Here is an 18815-nt window from a genome sequence, read left to right on the forward strand (position 1 = left end):
TGTAGTTTCCGGCTCACTAAACGTCTCGTCGTCACAACAGAAGCGTCTGCCGCTGCCGGTGATAAAGATCACAATCTCACCTGCGCAGATGTTTTTTCCTCTCAGAAGACTTTTTCATCGGTCACACTAAGAGGATTTTATTGACGCGCCGCAGGACAGCCAAGTGTGTCTGAATCCACAGACGATTGTTTCCCCCGCCAGGATGTTTTCGCTCGGCTCAATCAAAGGTTTGCTCGGAGGCCACTTGTGTAGCGCTCCCATCAGGCCTCGCCTCGCGATGACACACTCTGATTTTTCAAAAATACTCCCAGCGTAAGGAGACCGTCAGATTCGAAACACTTCACTTCAAGTGCTCATAAACTCCGCTGCTGATTGACGACGTGGAGATGAAACCTCATCCCCTGGAAATGAGTGGAAGGGGCACCTTGACTTCTTGATATCGCTGCTTTTAAGCCTCGATTTCCACTTATGATTCACGACACTTCCTGTGTAATCCCTACTCGCTACTGCCATGTCACTTCCCTGTGACCACGTCGTTCAGGGCTCGTCCATCCTTCACTGGTTCCCATCATTTCTTATGGTATAAACTGATTTCAAAATCTGTTTTTCTACATCTCATCGAGCTCAGTCGTTCATGGGAGACTCAAAGTAGAACCAATTTTGAGTTGACTCAAGCCCCATTTTTAGGATGACTTCCTTCTGGTTATCTCCAGGACCGATCTAAGAGGCACCTATAGATCCCAATTTATCTCCTTAACCCTTGTGTTATCTCATTTGGCCCAAAGACAAATGTTTTTGTGGTATCCCTTGTGTTGTCTCTGGGTCAAGATAAAAGTCCTTCCTGATTTCCATAAATACATACTGTATGCTGTGGTGGAGGTTGTTTACTTTGACCCAGTGACAACACAAGGGATACCACAAACCCATTTGTTTTCGGGGGCCCCCGGGTCACTTTGACACAGGAGTATGAATTATTAATAATGATGTTAATAATTGTTCACCCAAAGACAAGCAATTCACGCAAGTTTTTGGTAATTATCAGAATCATTTAAGCACAAATGACGTCAAAGCTTCGCATTTATTGTCCACTCGATGGACTTGTAGAGCAAATGAAGCCTCATACAGCTTTGGCCCAAGGACGAACTACTGAGATGGAAGGCTTCAGTGGTTCATGAGGATTCATCTCGTCATCATTATCCTTCCCACATCCAGTGATAACGTGCAAAAAACAATGATATATAAGGAGCTTTGTCATCATGACAAGCGCAACCGAGACGTCAGCCATTATAGGATTTCAAACAACACCTGAACCGCGGTCGCATGGTCACTGCAGAAGCTGAATGAATATATATCTCTTGCAACTTCTTTCCTTAAACGACTTTCGAGTGAGTCACAGTGTGACGCACGCGAGACACGGCCATGAGAATATTTGATTATTGTACCTGATTCTTGCAGTGAGGTGAGGACAGGAGAGATAATAAATAATCCTCTGGAATGTTATCTGAACATAATTATGTTACGTTTGTCAAGGAATCCAGGTCGACTGTGTAGGCGGCATTGAAACTTTCATCGAGGCAGGCTCGGCTGAATGTTGCTGTAGAAACAAGGCGAGAAAGTCTTGGTCCAAGGAAGGGGGAATAAAAGACTGAAGAGCAAATATCAAAATGGCTTGGTTCAATAAATCCATTATGTCTGACAACGGAGATGAAGGGAGGCGAAGAAGAGAGTGAAGGCCGGGTGGAGTTAGTGAAGTCAGGGAGGACAGAAGTTTGGAGTTTTCATGTTGTTGGATTAAAAAATATTATACACTATATGTATACGCCATACTTAAATTAGTTCTAAAAGATAATCAAAATATAAAGTATAAATTACTTACTTCATCTAGGAGCTTAAACATTTGAATACACATTCACAATCAACATTCCACTCAGACTGATTCACTGTCTCAAGACAAGCTTGGAACAGAATTAGAGATACTACACCGGTTATTTAAAACGTCTGTTTTGTCTGCCCTTTCACACCTTGGGTCGTGGATCAAAGAACGAAGCGGGACACATCCGTGAGGGGGACTAGGAGACAGAAACCCCCAACCAAGAACATTTGAATGATTAGAAAAAGAAACAAATTAGGAAATACTCTCTACAGGGGATCGTGGCACAGGAAGCTAGGGGGAGGAAATTTGCCTTAAATATAGCGATGTTTCTACAGTTCGAGACCGTTTCTCCCGGGGCTATTGAACTGTTCAGTTACCGGAAGAAAGTACGTCCGATGGATCGTAAAGCTTGTAATTTGTTTGAATTGAAGCGGCGAATAAATGACCCGTACACTCTGCATTGACCATCTTTCTCCACAAAGCGAAGAATTAAGACCCGAGAGCAGGAAGTGACGGCGTGTTGGAGCGACCGGACAAACTCCTGTTTTTAACGTTTTAATGTTGAAGAAGTAAATAGACAACCTTTGCGGTTCATGATGTACGAGCGGTAAAGTTGATGCTCATGATAGGTTAAGACTATAGGATAATTTGTCTTCATCTGTGCTGTCGATGTGCAGTTAATGGAGGAACCATTAGTCCCCGGCGCTGTCCCAGATTCATCCTCGGTTTGGACCTAACGAAGGAAGATGCGGGACAAAATGTTCCGAAATATCTTCCTCCTTCTCATCGCCACAATCGCTTCAGAAATAATCAAAGCTGTAAATAACCCTCCTTCCCTCCGCCCGAGGAAATAAAAGATCCTGGAATGCGTCGTACGTCGACGATCGCAGCCTTCTTTATTCCTATTTCTTGTTCCGAACCGGCAGGAACGCAGGATGAAATTGCCTTCCCTAATAGCACCGACGTAGCTGCACACGAAATGACTCGTAAAATGCCAGGGGAGAGCGAAAACAATTTGTGGAGGAGCAGAGACGCACAAAGGATGTAATAATACACGGCCAGTGTTTTATCCTGGAAACTCTAATTGAAAGTCATTTCAGTTTTAATAAAGCTAATGTGAGCCGAGAGGTTCAATCAAACCCCCACTTGGTTCTTTATTTTGAAGAGCGATGATGAGTTCAAGTTTGGGGCACATGAGTTGTCTGGAAGCAAGGAGAACCAGAGGAGGAAGAATTGATGTTTTTGAAGAAAAATGAAGCTTAAAGTTCAACCAGGAACACTGTGTCTCTCAGCGGCTTCGGCACAATTTATTTTTCAAACTTGGAATTCTCGTACTCTATGTCGGAGTCAAGGAATCCCAAAAATCGCACACAACCAACCATAAAATTAAAGAAAATCAAAACACAAACTAAAATAAAATCGCTGACAATGGCAAGAAGACAACAAACTCAACAAACTGTCTAAAAGAAAACAAACAATGGAATGAACAGTTTACAGTTCTTCTTCTCTGCTTCTCTGCTTGATGTTTCCAGGGTCCCCAAGTGGTTTTCCATGTTGCCACCAGGGGTCACTAGGTGGCATCGGAAATTTGGAAAGGGAAGAGTCGAATTTAATATAATATAATTTAACCTAAAATAAAATATTTTTAACCATTTGTCAAAGTGCCTCTAGATAACACGCGGATGCAGCTAAATTCAGTTGATCGCACAGGAACAAACTAAATGACAGCGACTCTGATACATAATCAAAGCATGGGATCCTGGCGTTTACATGTGGTAGTGATAATGAAACAACCTACACAACTGTAATACAGAATAAAAACCCACTAAAGTGTAACTTGATGCAGAAAAAAGTTGGACATTGACAGAAAGAGTAAGTTTGTCTTTCTCGCAAGTTAAACATGTGCGACTCTAAACCATCTATGATTTATGTCTGAGTTTAAGTCACATTTCTAACCTTAAATTCAGCCAAAATTAAAATTTCTTGACTAAGGTTTGAAAGATGTTTCAGATTGAATTGTGTCTTTTTGGAGTTAAAGGCAGAATTGCGTGTCCACTTGACGGACTGAGAAACCTGGGTGTTGTATTCGACAAAGACATGTCTCTTGTAGAACACAGCAAAAAACTGACCGAAAACTGTTTTATTCAACTGAAAAAAATCTCTAAACTCGCTGAAATTTATGTCACAACACGATTTAGAGCTCATATTCAATGCGTTTGTGTCTTCTCGTTTAGTCTATTGTAACAGTTTATTTTCGTGTCTAAACAAGAAGGAGCTGTTTAATTTTTTTTTAATTCTGGTTCTTACTCTCAGATCTATTCATGGTCAGGCTCCTCCTTCCATCACTGATCTGATCCAGACTTGCTCGGGCTCTGAGGTCTGTGGATCAGAATCTACTGATGGTTCCTGAACACGCTTCAGGACCAGAGGAGAGAAATCCTTCCAGACTGTTGCTTATAAGCTTTGGAACGATCTTCCTCTCCCTCTGTGTTTGATGGAGTCTACTGACTCCTTTTTATTTGTGAGAGCTTTGTCTTGATTTTCTGGGGGCTGCTGTGTGCTTATGCTAGCTTATGGTAAATCTTTCGCACTGATACCAGCAGAGCCGTGAACTGAGAGACACTAGGAGCTCACACAAGATTTACCCTGGGATACCGGGAGCATTCGCTACAAATAGGTAGCATCAAGTAAATAAAGAAGGGGTTTATAGACATACATATAGACAAACAGAAAAATGTCCAGTATTGCCCGAAAACTAGAGAGAACACAGTGTAAAAGTCTATGTTTATGTATATATTTTTGAAGCATTTTACGTGTTTTGCAAAGAGGGGTCCCTGGCTACAGGCTAATGTTTTTTTCTGGGGGCCTCGGCAAACAGCCACCTGGCCGTGAACATCTAGTTCCTACACTGGATCCTGACTTGTACTTGACTTGTAAATCTAAATATTATGCTTCAGAATAATGAGTCGTACAAACTTAGGGGGATTCTGCTTGACCGACAGGTGAATCATTGCTTTCTAATAAAAAAAAAGTACTTTTCAGGTAAGAGCTAAAGGGTTTACTTCACGAGTAATTCACACTATACATTTCCACCTCATCAGATCCAACCCTTATTGATAAAAGCTTTAGGCACCTCCAAGACACCCAGACCACACATTAAGGGAGAGTGGGATATGCATTTTCTCCTCCTCCTCACCCCACACGAGGTGTTGAAAAGCACTCTGGCCTGGCTCTCCGTGTCACAAGGAGACATCCAATAATCGATGGTCTTTTTATTACGTCCACTCGCACACACACCTCAGAGAGCTGGAGCTCACCCGAGGCTAATTAACGTTTGGGTCATGCGAAGAGGTCGCCACCCCTGGGAACGCTCAAGAAGGCTAACGTTCAAGGGCTCAACATGGAAAGTGTAAAATTGAGATTAGACCCCGGAGTGTCCAGCGTGCCTGGATTGATCTAAAGATTGAAAGCCACACTGGAATCCGCAAATCCAGTCGACCAACTGAAGAATCAAACAAGTCACTGGTTCTAAGGGATCGTGGATAAGTGCGGGTTTATCTGAAAGTATTTATCTTCGATATTCTGATCTGGAATTAGCAGAAGATATTGCATGTGATCCTGAAATATGTCAATCCTAATTGCTGACTAGGTCTACTTTATTAAACTGATCTTTTACTCCAACACTTTTGAACGTTTGCAATCCACCAAAAATGAGTTTGAAGGAATGTTTTCACGGAAATCTTAACACTTCGTTGAGGATGGCGTTGACGTGACATTTTAAAGCATCTACACAAACATGTTACAATATTTGAGAAGGAGATGTTACGAACTGACACCATATAAAGTGGGAAAGAGGAGTTTATGCCAGGCTAAGAAAAGAAGAAGGCTTTCTGTAGAATGATATACGTGAGGGTGGCGCAGAATATGTATGAGGACAGTGAGATGGAAGCTAGGTGTGATGTAGGAATGATTCGATCCATATAGTGCATTGGCATTTAACTCTAATTGCTTACTGTACAGATGGACTGACAGAGTTTAGCAAGTCGTCTCCACGGACAATGGTGTTTGCTGATGACGTAGTGATCTATATCTAGAAAGGGCAGCTGAGTTCGATTGGTTTCCCTCTCATGGGTGCTACAGAGATCTTCTTGGGCTCAGAATGAACACCATGAACTGCTCTGTGTCTGGACTACACCTGATTATTCATTTCAGCCTATTCTTCTGTACACGTCCAACACTACTACCTTATTATTCGTACTACAACAGTGTGAATAGGCTCATTTGTAATTGAAACAATTTCCCGAAAGATAAATAAGAATAGAGTTTATCTATCTATCTATTAGAGTTAACGATTTAAGTTAAAGCTTAGCTGCTTCCCCGTTACTTTTTGGAATCTGTCGTGTTCGGCTGAAAAATAATGCTCCCAAATGTTGGTCTGTGTAAGAAGAAGGGCCAGTAAAAATATTTACTAGTAACACTATTTACAATAGTAACAAAATGACATGGCCATTGAATTTTTCATTTAAAACATTTTTCACAGTTTTATATCTTCTCTATATTACATCTATATTACTTCAGCTAGTTTGCCATAAAGGGTTGAAGAAGAAACAGAAGAAAGAAGATTAACATTATTAGAAAATATGTCTGGTTGTCTGTCTTTTTGTCACTCGACAAACACACTTGAAGTTATTGTGTTCAAGAGAAAGACGAGGAGGAAATAAGAGAGAATATTAAAGCTTAACTACTGTGTAATGTAAGTGAGTCTTAAATAGATGTTGGACTCTATTGTATCATCAGTGTCTGTTTGTACAAAACTCTCTTCATTTAAATATTTACATTAGAAAATTATCTTAAGCCCCGCCCATTGAAAACATTGTTTTTCTGGAGATTAAATCTTGTTTACCATAACCACACCCACTCTGCTGTGATTGGTCAAACATCAAGGTTTGTCACACCGCGTCATCAATCCCAGAAGTCACCATCTCATAGGGACTGGTTGTATAATCTAAGCGGGCGTAATTCCAGCTGGCTGGAGGAGAAGTGAAGTTATTATTACTTCATGATGGACTCCGCTCTCATAACCTCTCGTTCGCCAGGATTTCAGACGAGGGAGAACTTAATAAAGTAATAGCCTTGGTCTTGATGAGGGACTTATCAACGAAATAAAAGCAGCATGTGACAAACTGCTCAAACAACCCCTGCCGAGTTTTGCTTTTGATTAAAATTGAAAGCAGTATGAATATTAAAGTCGCTCCTTCAGGGGGTGAATTTAAAATATACTCAAGTTAGTTTGACATTTTCGGCGAAGAAACTCCTTCCTGGCATCAATAAGTGAAGAGAAAACTGCTTTCTGGCTAAATTAGTTTTAATGGAGCATTAAAAATTCACACAGGGAAAATAATCAGGTGATCAGGGATGTTAAATTTTAATGGTATTGTTTGCTTTTATTTCATTTGGGAGCATCTCAGACAAACAAGTGTTTTCCACAGCGCTCGCCTCACACTCACGATCCCTTTTAACGAGTCGTTATTTTGACTTTAAATCAGCCTTGCACGGCTCGTCGTAAAAGAAGTCTTCCGTTCTGTTGCAGCACTTGCAGGCCTCGAGGGGAAGGTTTCATCGGTTGGCCACCAGATGGTACTCTAAAGACGTTTTTGTTAATCATTGGAGAAATTAAACCGCTAAAAGTTAAGTAACAATACAAGCTCGGAAACCATCTGCTCCGATCTGCTGTGATCGAGAAACACTAAGAGCGATGGATTGAAGGTTTGGAAAGAACAAACATATTATAGCCTCACTATGGAAGACTGAACCAAAACTGCTTTTGACTCCCCCTACTGTTAAAACAGTGTAATTGAAAACTTGGAAATTCAACTTTCCAAATCATTCAGCAAAGTCCTCATGTGTGGATTTATTTGCAAAACCAATAAAAACCTCTAATTGGTTTGATTGTCGATTGAAAAAAAGTCCTTTGATGCATCAACTTCAATGGAAATGAATGCAACCATCGTCCCCAAACCATGGCTGAAAATGAACATGACGGTCATGAGGTAACCGGTTGGGTCCGCAGGTCAAAGTTCAATACTTAAAGCCCAGTTAAATTAATAACGAGAAAGTTTTTCTGCACAAGTAACGACTGTTTTAAATAAAAACAATCGTCACAGAAATGTTTTAGAAACTTTTTTTTGTGTGTCGGCGAACTCGTTGCCATAGAGATTTCTTTTTTATTTGTAATGAACGGACAAATCTTAAAAATATTTTATTCCCAATAATAGGTTAGAGTCTTTGTTTATTAAAGACATGATTTAAATGTTTGTCAAACCAGTCATTATAAAATAGAAATCTGATTGAACCTTTTGTTTCCAAACAGCAGGGACTTTCTTGTTTCTACTGTTGCAGTGCATTATGGGTGAATATAAATTTCAGTTGCAAGCGAAAATAATCACGGGAGGATGTAGCTTTTCATTTTCAAACAACTTGGAAGTTTGCTAGATTTCTGGGGTGTTACTACACAGTTGAGAATCAGAAGATGTTCTGCCGTAAAGGGGTGATAAAACACACACACACACACACACACACACATTCTCAACCCTCCACATCGCTGCAGGCAAATCTGAACCCGTCTGGTCCCAGACTCGACTTGCCGGCCTGATCTCAGCCGGATCCGACTCTCCTGCAGTGAAGCGAACGCTCGATTAAGGATGAAAGTGGAGACCGTCCTGGCAAACCGGAGCCGTTGGAGGGATTTTATTTATTGATGCTCTCAGCGGCTTATAATGCACACGAGCAATAACCACCGCGGAGAGTAACAGCTCCGGCGACGCTCGCCAACACACCCACTGTACGACTGGGAGCACTTCACTCTACACACACACACACACACACACACACAGTCAGCAGATGTTTTCTTCACACAAACGGAAGGAAATTACGATCACCTTCGAGTCCTACAAGTCATTTGTAAACATTTACACCTTTGTCGTAGAGTTATAACGTTTGTGTAAATGTTAGACTATATGATCTATGAATATTTATTGTTGGAATAAAATAGTGGGTTTTATTGAAAAAGGAAGAATTCATTTGTTATCACAACAATCTTGTTTATTTTGAAAAGGGTGATAAAATCAGACTGTACATGTGTTTGGAAGCAAGGGCGGCAAAGCGGATGAAGAGTCCTATAGGGGGAGGGTTGGGGGGGGTATGAGGGGGCGGAGCTTCACACCGCCGACCGCCGCCGGATGATGAAGGCGCCTCGCTGCAGGTGACCCAGGTAGATCCTCATCTTGGTGCTGTCGCTCGTCTTTCTCACCCAAATCTGGAGGAACGATGGCGACAATGGTCAGAGGACATAAATCAAATTTATCGAGTTAAAATTAGAGTTGTAAGCGAATTGCCCACTAGGTGGCGCCATTCAATGGTAGCTTTAAGTAAGTAAAAAGTCATCTTGCCACATCCATTAAGAAGAGTTGTTTGACCAGCACTCCATTTTTAACACAACCCATTTTTAACCTATTTATCCTGGTCATTTTAGATTAGTGTGAAAGTTGCTGCTTTGTATCCTTATTTATTCGTTAAAATTAATGTTTTGATCTTTCAGCCAAGAACCCATTGAAGGAAAAGATAGTTTGTTGTGTTTTTTTCAATGCTGATATAAAGCATTTGTGTTTACTTTGGCTTTATCCATGTTTTTATTAATACTAACAGCTCTTGGTTTTCAAGGAGTGTTTTTATTTTTTTAATTTAATTGTATTGATTAATTCAAAACATGAATTGATTTCGTAAATAATCGCTGCAGCTCTGAGACACACAAAAGTGTGTTGTATTTTGTCACAACAGCACAGAACACATGAGCCGCTTTTGATCAAATAATTATTGTGCTATTCGTTGGTGCGACCTTGATGTGAAAACAGAAGGATTTTAACTTCCAAGTTCCGTCTGACCCTCTCCTGTGTTTCCAGAGTCCAACTGTCAGTCCTGACATTCAGATCATTTTATCAAAATAAAATTTTAAAAAATCGACTACATGTGCTTAATGCTGCAAATATTTTTGAAAACTTTTTTAGAAATCGCCAGCGACTGCTTTCAGCTCACATTCCCATGATGCCCAAAGAAAACAGGAACCATGTTGAAGTAAAAGCCGCACGTGCATCTTCTGTTTTGTGAATTCCACGATGATGCTGAATAAATACGTTCATTTAATGACTTTAAGGATCCACGAGAACACATTTTTCTTCTCCGACGCCTCAGAACTCGGTGTCAAAAAAAGGATTTTTTGAGTCTATTATGTCATTTCTGTCTCTACAAAACCACATGCGAGAGTAGAAATCTACCTGTAAATAGAGAATGTCTTTTCTCCTATTCAAAGAATCCTCATGACGCTACACTAATACTTCTTCACCTCACTTGTGATCAATGAGATCAAGTCATGAACACAGACGGAGCAAGAGAGTAGATCCAACATGCGAGGACGTACATTCATGCAGGAAAAGTGAGTCTCTAGAAGCTTTTCAGAGTGTTTGACTTGACCATGAATCACTGTGACTCATCATTCGGTCACCAGTGGAGTTGGAACTATCCTGACAAAATCAGAATCATCGAAGTAAAGCCTTCAAACGACTCGTGAATTCAAAGAAATAGAAGCGATAACTTGACACGATAACGTCACAAAAACAAACCGACTGCTCAAAGCATCAACTTGCCTCGTTCGTGCCGACCGAACTGATGACGCAGCTGATCTTGGTGTTATCTTTGGACTCCAGGTAGATGGCCTGACTCTTGTGATACCTGTCGACACACACATGTAGATTTGAAAACAGCAGGCTTGGTTACACAACCGTCCCCGAGGCTGAGCGACTCCCGCTCCTCTCACTTAGAAAATGGCTTCATAATTGGAAGGAAAACCCAAAAAAGTCGGTAATATTCTTTTAATGGCTTCAAACCGTCGGAGGAGCGCGGCGTGGCGGGAGAGAACTCTGATAACGAGTGCGTTTCATCATTAGGGCTCTTGCTGAGGAACACTCGCCGTAGTTCTGCTGCTTCAGTCATTTCAAACAAAGTAAGTGGAGCAGGAAGAAAATCGCCTCTTGTTCTCCCGCCCGCGCAGAGAAACTACACATAATTGGTTTTGGGAATCCACGCCAAACCTCAGTGGCCAGTTGTTATCACACTTTCTTAATTATAGCGGCTTTTATAATCTTTTAGACGATACTTGCCGAGCTGAGAGGCTTCAGTGACAATGCCTCCACCTAGTGGTGCGGGAGCGCTACAGCATCTTGGAAATTTTAAAACTAGAGACAGTGAAGCAGGATTCCAACAGCTTAAAGTTGAACAGAAAATATAATTTCACTAATTTCTACTCACACACATGTTGACTAAGGGTTGGGATTATTTTTAAAGTAATCTGTTTTTTTAGAGTTATAAGCAAAAATGTATCTTCATGCTAATGTAGCAAATGATGCTCGGGTTCATCTTCGTCCAAAAAGATGCGTAAAAACATCCAAATATCTCCATACTTTAACATCCATCTTGTATTTAAGCCTCGACATTAGAAATTGTTGGTTAAATAGTTAATAAGTCTATATTTGAAGCCCGTTTGTAGCAATTATGTTGTAAATAACACAAGCGCTTCCAGTTTATTGTCTACAATGGAAGTAAGTAAGTAAGTAATATTTGTATAGGGTGATATTTACCCTGAGTACTTCCTGTCTGTGTAGCATATTGGTCGTTAGGCTTCTGCTACAAAAACAAGCTAAAAATAGAGATTTACTTAAGTTTTTTGGAACAATTTAAAATGTTGAGGCTTCAACACAAGAGGGATGGCCCAGACGAGCAGTACAGAGGTATTTGGAAGTTTTAAGTGTCTTACATTTTTCTCTAGAACTCCGAAAAGGAACAGATTATTCTAAAAGTAATCCCGAACATTAGTCAAGATGAGGGTGAGCAGAAACTGAGTGATTTTTTTTATTTTTGGTAGAACTTTAGGGTGTTGGAATCCTGCTTCTCTTTATCTTGTGTTGAAATTTCCAAGATATTGCTCCAGCACCACTAGGTGGAGCCATTGTCACAGAATACTTAGTTCAGTAAGTAAGTAATTTTTATTTGTATAGCGCTTTTCCAGACCAGGGTCACAAAGCGCTTAAACAATCAAAACAATATTCAATTAAGTAAATACTTTAAAACATCAAGATAAAACTGATAACACAACAGGAGTTCCAGAAAATCAAGGAAAAGCCTGAACAAATAGAAAGTAGTATTTATAAAGCGCTTTTCCAGACCAGGGATCGTCTAAAAGATTATAAAAGCCTCTATAATTAAAAAACTGAGTTCCAGTCGTTACATTAAAATGAAAATACATTTGTTTCTAAAAAGGAACGGATTACTCTGGAAATAATCCCAACTCTTGGTCGACCTGAGGGTGAGTAGTAAATTGGCGAAATTTGATTTTTGTTTAAACTATAACTTATAAGATATAAGATATATATAAGATATTATAAGGACACAGGAACCCTGAAGATTCAACTAAAATAAAAATGATCTACCAACATGACTTGACAATAGCGATCATAGAAAAACAGGGTGAAACAAAAACTCAAAGATTACAAATGTTAAACACAAACCATCTTTTATCGTAGTAAAGTTTCCCCTCCTCGATGCGGGCTTCGAAGCGTTGCGAGGGGCTCTCCATGGGCGCGGCGGGGATGTGCTCCGGGGTGGAGGGGGAGACTACGGAAAGAGGAGGTTGATAAACAGTCAGCGTTCACAGGTGGCTGGAGGATGAAAGTGACGACCTGGAATGAATCTTAACTACCTGGACGTTTGGGCGACTTCAGCTGTGAAAAGGTGATGACGTGCTTAAGAGGATAAAAAAAAGAGTCAGATTTGGGGAGAAAAAAAAGATTCGACTTGTTTTACTTCTTTTCCCGTTGAGGGTTACCTTATTTAACGTTCTGAGGTCTTCCATGATCTGGTCGTCTGTGAGAAGGTAGTTGAGCTGAGGTGAGACGAGTCAAGGAAGGGTTTTTTCATCACGTGATAAAAGTCATAGAACATTATCATTTTCAACTGGGATTCAAGATGTCAAGGATATCTGGCGCCGGCTTTCTTCTCTTGTCTGGTATCGGTACTGGATCGTTGGGTCGCCGCCGGAGCTTCCGCGTCATGATCGGCTTCACCTCCATGGAGTCTGTTGACCGACAAATACCAAAGACCATTAAATACCCGGAACCTCACTTCATTAGAAATAAAAAGCGTCTTGATACAAACTAGTTTAATTGTAACACAACAACCATTCTTACCGCCCGTCAACTCCATCGTCAACTTCTCGTTCTCAACCATCTTCTTCTTCTCCTCCAGCTCTGCAATGAGGTTTTCCTTCAGCTCCACCTTTTTGTCGTCGAACTCCTTCACCGCCGCCTTCTTTTCCTTGATGTAGTTTCTCTCCACTTGCTCCGTCTACAGGGAAAACGGACAGAGTTAGAAGGGGTCCAGGATTCAGGAGGTCGGTGTGACGGCGGCTCACCTCCAGCTGAAGAAACAGATCTGAAAGACAAAAGAAATGTTCGTTTGTTTCGGTTTTTCTGTGAGAAAATATTAACCATTTCATTTTTACCAAAGGTACAATTGAATATACATTAACAAATATAAAAGTTAAATTAACAATTCACTCTTTAAATCAAGTTTCATTATCCTTTTTCAATCATGTTTTGATGAAGTGAAATGTTTCCATTTGTTTAAACTCATGTCTGACAAAATACATTTAGTTTGACATTTAATCTCATCATAAAATCTCTTACAGATACTAAGATGTTTAGACTTTTCCCAGGTGTCTTTCAATTATCGTTTCATCAAGTACTATTACTGCATTGAGATGAAGCCAATGTAAATCAGGTTCATAACAAGGTCATCTATACTCAAGATGAACCTCATCCATGGTTCTTAATTCAAGTTAAATTCAAGTTTTTTTTTAAATACCATATGAACTTAATGTATTCTTCCGCCAGCCCAAACTTGGCCGAGGCAAACACCTTTTCAGAAAATGGCTGTGGAACTCCAACTAGGAAAGTACTGTAGTATATTTGTAGTAAACTATAAGCATATTTTATTTATTACTGTTACCGTCAAAAGTTGCCACAGAAAGTCAGACTGTCCTACATTAACCTCATCCTACATTACAGGGTTTGGCAATAAATTAGGTTTAAGTTAAATGTACTTTTGAAGGTTTTCAAGATTATGAAAACAAGACGATCGGTCCAAAAATATTATTATGCAGTTGTTACAAATATATATATATTTTTAAGATTATAATAATCCACTAATAAAGTAATGTTTTCAATTTAAAACACTGAATGTTTGGCTTTAAGGTCCCTCACCTGCATTCCTGAGTCTCTCTTTATACTGCTGGTCTAGTTTCTTCATCCTCTTCTGATACTCTTGTAGTGTACCTGCAATGAAAGCAAGAAAGTGGTCAAAAGTTGTACAAAAAAGAAAAGAAGGTGAAAGTTAACATTGAGGCAAATTAAAAACCTTCTTGTAGTTGCTGCAACTGTCTTTTCAAGGAGGCAAGTTTGTCCTGGTACATCCTGCAAGGACACAATAATCAGATTCACACTCTCACTTGTTCGAACACGATGCCACCATGAACGGACAAGACGTACCGTTCTTTAATTTCCACGTAATCATCCTCATCATGCTTGGCGAGGTCCGTTTCACTGGCATCTTCTGTGTCTGAAATTCGGAAGATGGACTTCATGAGAGAATGTCTCTGGAGCTACAAAGACCTTTCTCTAACCAACACTCATGAATGAATTATTTCCATTTCTTTTTTCAATAATTGTATATTAAACATTTATAATTGAGACTGTTGGGGAGGTCACACTATAATAATCAGGTCATGTTGAGAAAGGAAACTGAGATGTTTGATGAAGAAATTAAGAAATGAAAGTTAAAAAAAATGATAACAGCCACCAAGGTAAATGGATGATGAAGTTTAGTGGCTGTATAAAAAGTGTTGGACACTATAATGAACTATTACAGTGATCCTAACCTTAAGGCATGTTAAATACGTTTTAATGCCATTTAAGATCACATTTGAGCTCATCTTGACAATACAAGAACATTAAAAATTAAAACAAAAATACAAGGGTTAGTGACATTTCACCCAAATGTTTATTTTAATGTAAAATGTGACATCATGGTCCAAAATGTATTTTTTTCCCTTTTTAAAAAAAACATATGTTTCCTAAGTTTATGTGATGAAGAACGGAAGGTGTACAGCCAAAAAAACACATCTATCTATGTATCTAGCTATGCAATGTCACCATGACAGTCAATCTGGAATTTAAATTTTTGTAAATTTGAGAAATTCTAATTTAAATGAAAGCCTTTACTTATTTAAAGAAAATGTATTTAATGCTTTTAAAAAAACAAAAAAAAAAAACATTAATGATCCACAAGAACCCTGTATTTACCAAACAATTGACTTCATTCATCACATTTGTATACTATTTGAAACCCGTTTTTATTTTCTGAGCAGTTTCAAGAGTTTTACAATCATGAACATTACATTTTATTTCTTAATACAGATCCAACAAATCGGTTTATACGAACATGGTTAAAGTTGAACCGTTAAATAGCATTAAAAATAAAGATTTTATCATTATTAAAAGAGAGGGATTTTAAATATGGTTGACATTTATAGCATATATACATAATCACGTGTTTGATTTGACTTCATCGACTTCAATTTGAATGAATTTCGATCCTAAATGTTGTTCATTTCTTATATTAAACATACATTTAAAGGGGTTTATAAAGCAACAGTATTTAAAGTGAGGGTTTGGGCGGAACTCAACACTCGTGGCCCATATGGTTCTGGAGCAGAGATGGACGTGTCTGTCAGCGGATGAGCAATGGTGAACACACACCGTCTGCCCGGGACTGCCCTCAGGACCTTCAACTTTAAAAGCAAACCGTCATCCTAACCGAGATCCAAAGTTATTTTCCCAGTCGGTCAACATCGTTTCGTTATCACTCGGTGACATTCGGGAAAGGTCGGCTTTAATAGCTAGAGTCCAGCCGGCTTTTGCCGCATGCTGCTGCGGCTAACTCTGCCGAGCAGTCGGCGTGGAACCGACAGTTAAAAAATAAAATAAATAATAAAACAAATGTCGTAAAACTTTGTCTTAAGTTTATAGACTCGTTCGGTATCGTTTTTATTTCCAAACCGAGACGAGAGAATGATTCAACCGGAATTCGCGTAAAGCTGACACAGCATCTTTCATTTTCAGTTAGCATCCCGGGCTAGCCCAAAGTTAGCCGCGGTGAAAGAGTGACTCAACGACTCCTCGTAACCCGGCGTAACACGTTCAACGTTCGGAATGTTTCCCCTAATTCGAGAGAAGGTGTCGCAAGAAAAAGGCGGACCGACCTTGTGGCGCTGTCATGCTGTCTTTCTCCCACCACGGTTCCCGTCTCCGAGTGGATGCGGCGGCGGATCCGTCGGGAGCTAACGATGCTAACAGGCTAATCGGCGCGTCTGACCGTCATGGCTTCGGTACAACGATTAATAAAAAACCGTCGCCGCTGAGTTGCTTCATCGAACACGACGACGATTCGTGTTCCGGGTTCAATCCAAGCGGGATCGGGACCCGGTTCAGCCGCATCCCCCGGTCTGCAGAACTTACTGCTGCTCCTCCCGACTCGTCCGGAACCGTCTTCCCTCGAAACACTTGAACAAGTATTACTGCGAGTTAACACACCCTGTGTTGTCATGACAACCACCTTCAGCGCTCGACCCTGGACGTTGAGTCGTAAAGTATTTTACACTTATACTCATCATTATTATTATTATTATTATTATAATAAAAGTTTGTGATACGCGAGTGTTAAAGTGGGTAACAATAATAAAACGTGTAAGATGGAACAAGAACTGTAATAATGATGATTCAATTTATAGTAGTTCAGAGAACATAAAACTACATTTACTGTCTGTATTTCCAGGTGTGCACCATGATCCCCACCCTTGACAGTATATTTTATTTAAAGTTCAACTAATGTGTTGATTTAAGTGTGTGTTAAATATATATTGGACCTCTTTTGTATCATAAGTATGTGTGTTTGTACAAAACTTTATTTTTCCTTGAAATGTTTCCATTAAAAAAAATCTCTTAAGGCCCGCCCACTCTGCTGTGATTGGTCAAACATCAAGGTTTGTCACCGTGCATCATCAACCTTGGAAGTCTCCACCTCTAAGAGACTCATTGTATAAATAAAGCAGGCGTGATTACAACTGGCTGGAGAAGGAGTGAAGACATTAACACGTCATAATGGACTCTGCTCTCGTAACCTCTTTTTCGCCGAGATTTAAGACGGGGGAGAACTTTATAAAGTAATTAGTTCAAAACATGGTCACGCTGAGGGACTTAGTGTTACATGCAAGTGGGTCAGGAGAGTTGCCGACTTCATGAGGGCAACATAAATATAGTCAAAGGGCCGCATGTGGCCCCTGGTTCGAACTTTGCAACTTCGGCCGGGATCAGATCTTGTACCACGACTTAAATAACTACGTCCTTTCTATTCTGAGACTTTTTTGAGTCGTATCTTCCGTATTATCACATTAGGGAGTACCTTGGTTAAATGCAGTCCCTTCTTTTTATGTTTCCAAAACAATTTGGCCTCTTTAAGCTTACTCTTAAACTCCCATGATCTTGTCCTTTCTAGTCAGCCCCAACAACAATCATACTTCTAACTAACAATATAATGTGCAATCACAGTGCTTGTGTGTTTATATTTAACATATTGGTGGTAATTTAATTTGTATTTTCATCTTATTTAATATCTTCATTTTATTGTATTTATTTTACATGATCATTTTATATATTATTTGACAAGAGATTCTGAACTCAAGTGTTCCCAAAACAAACATTATGACAGGTATTATGGATGAAAATTAACTTTCATATGGTGTAATCTTCTTTGTGCCCCTTATGGATGGATGGAAGCCCCTTTACTGTACTTAAGAAAAAAAATCAAAATATAGGTAAAAATTGAGAATAATTATTTCAGTGCATTATTGTTTTAAAAGCTTATATTAAAAAAGAAAGATTTAAATCACGATATTAAATCGTAAATATAAATTATTATCTCGATCCATTGTTTTTCTTCAAATTATTTTTAATTTTCAAATAGGATGATGTTAAAGTGCGTTAAAACGAAAGATTTACGATTAATTTTAAAGCACCGCGCAATAGTTCGCTGCATTGATTTAGATTTATTCATTATTCCTTCTTTTAAAAAGTGTTTATTATTGTTTGACGTCGCAGCGATAAAGGCGGGTTCTTCCTCCGCTTCCAACAAGTAGACGGAGCCCGACCAGTCGCTCACCTTCTTCGGAGTCTCTGCCTCTAAAGCTCCGGTCGTCGTCGTCATCCACGCTGTCCAGCTCCTCCTCGTCGTTGTAATAGTCCACCATGGGCGACAGCAGCGTCGAGGCCATTTTTGCACCGCTCCAGGCACGTAAACAAACACAAAAATAAACAAGCGATTGAATGTTTTGCAGCTTGGATCAGCGCCTACAACCGTGAGGACCCCTTCTCTCCAAGAAGTGAGGCGACCGATCTTATTGCCTGTCTGGAATGAACGCGGTTGGCGTGTAAACAATTAAAATACAAATCGTGTGAATGAAAAATGTATGATTAACTCGTTTCAATTGTATTTTGGTATAAATATCTTTTGATATAAATATCAGAAATTCAGATTTGTAACCATAAACATGGATATTCGCTTTCAGGCAAACCCCTTGAAACACGCTCACAATACACATCCGGTCTCAGTTGAGTTGTGAGTCAAATATTCTGTAGGGTCTGTTGTGAGAGAATAGAACAAATGAATTGGGTTTCAATGAGTTCATAATTCTTGGAAATGGTTCACCCAAAAGAATGGATTA

The 18815-nt window shown here is 39.6% G+C and overlaps 1 protein-coding gene across 3 annotated transcripts; it reads right to left on the bottom strand.

Annotated features, from left to right (window-relative positions):
- Positions 1 to 8952: 8952 nt before the first annotated feature.
- On the bottom strand, positions 8953 to 18458 carry suds3 (SDS3 homolog, SIN3A corepressor complex component). Of its 3 annotated transcripts, none has more exons than XM_087789720.1 (12): positions 18254 to 18458; positions 14527 to 14596; positions 14396 to 14451; positions 14242 to 14313; positions 13392 to 13411; positions 13168 to 13324; positions 12960 to 13055; positions 12807 to 12868; positions 12681 to 12702; positions 12490 to 12595; positions 10573 to 10657; positions 8953 to 9188 (listed from the first exon to the last, which is right to left on the bottom strand). In XM_087789720.1, the coding sequence occupies exons 1-12, from the start codon at positions 18363 to 18365 to the stop codon at positions 9090 to 9092; spliced, it is 957 nt and encodes a 318-aa protein (XP_087645846.1). In that variant the 5' UTR covers positions 18366 to 18458; the 3' UTR covers positions 8953 to 9089. The 3 variants fall into 3 exon arrangements, with proteins under 3 accessions (XP_087645846.1, XP_087645838.1, XP_087645853.1); XM_087789712.1 differs by having other exon boundaries at positions 12681 to 12723; XM_087789727.1 differs by lacking the exon at positions 18254 to 18458 and adding an exon at positions 16299 to 16569 and having other exon boundaries at positions 12681 to 12723.
- Positions 18459 to 18815: the final 357 nt, after the last annotated feature.

Source organism: Callionymus lyra, chromosome 1, assembly GCF_982586985.1.
Source record: "Callionymus lyra chromosome 1, fCalLyr1.hap1.1, whole genome shotgun sequence".
Lineage (NCBI taxonomy): Eukaryota > Metazoa > Chordata > Actinopteri > Syngnathiformes > Callionymidae > Callionymus > Callionymus lyra.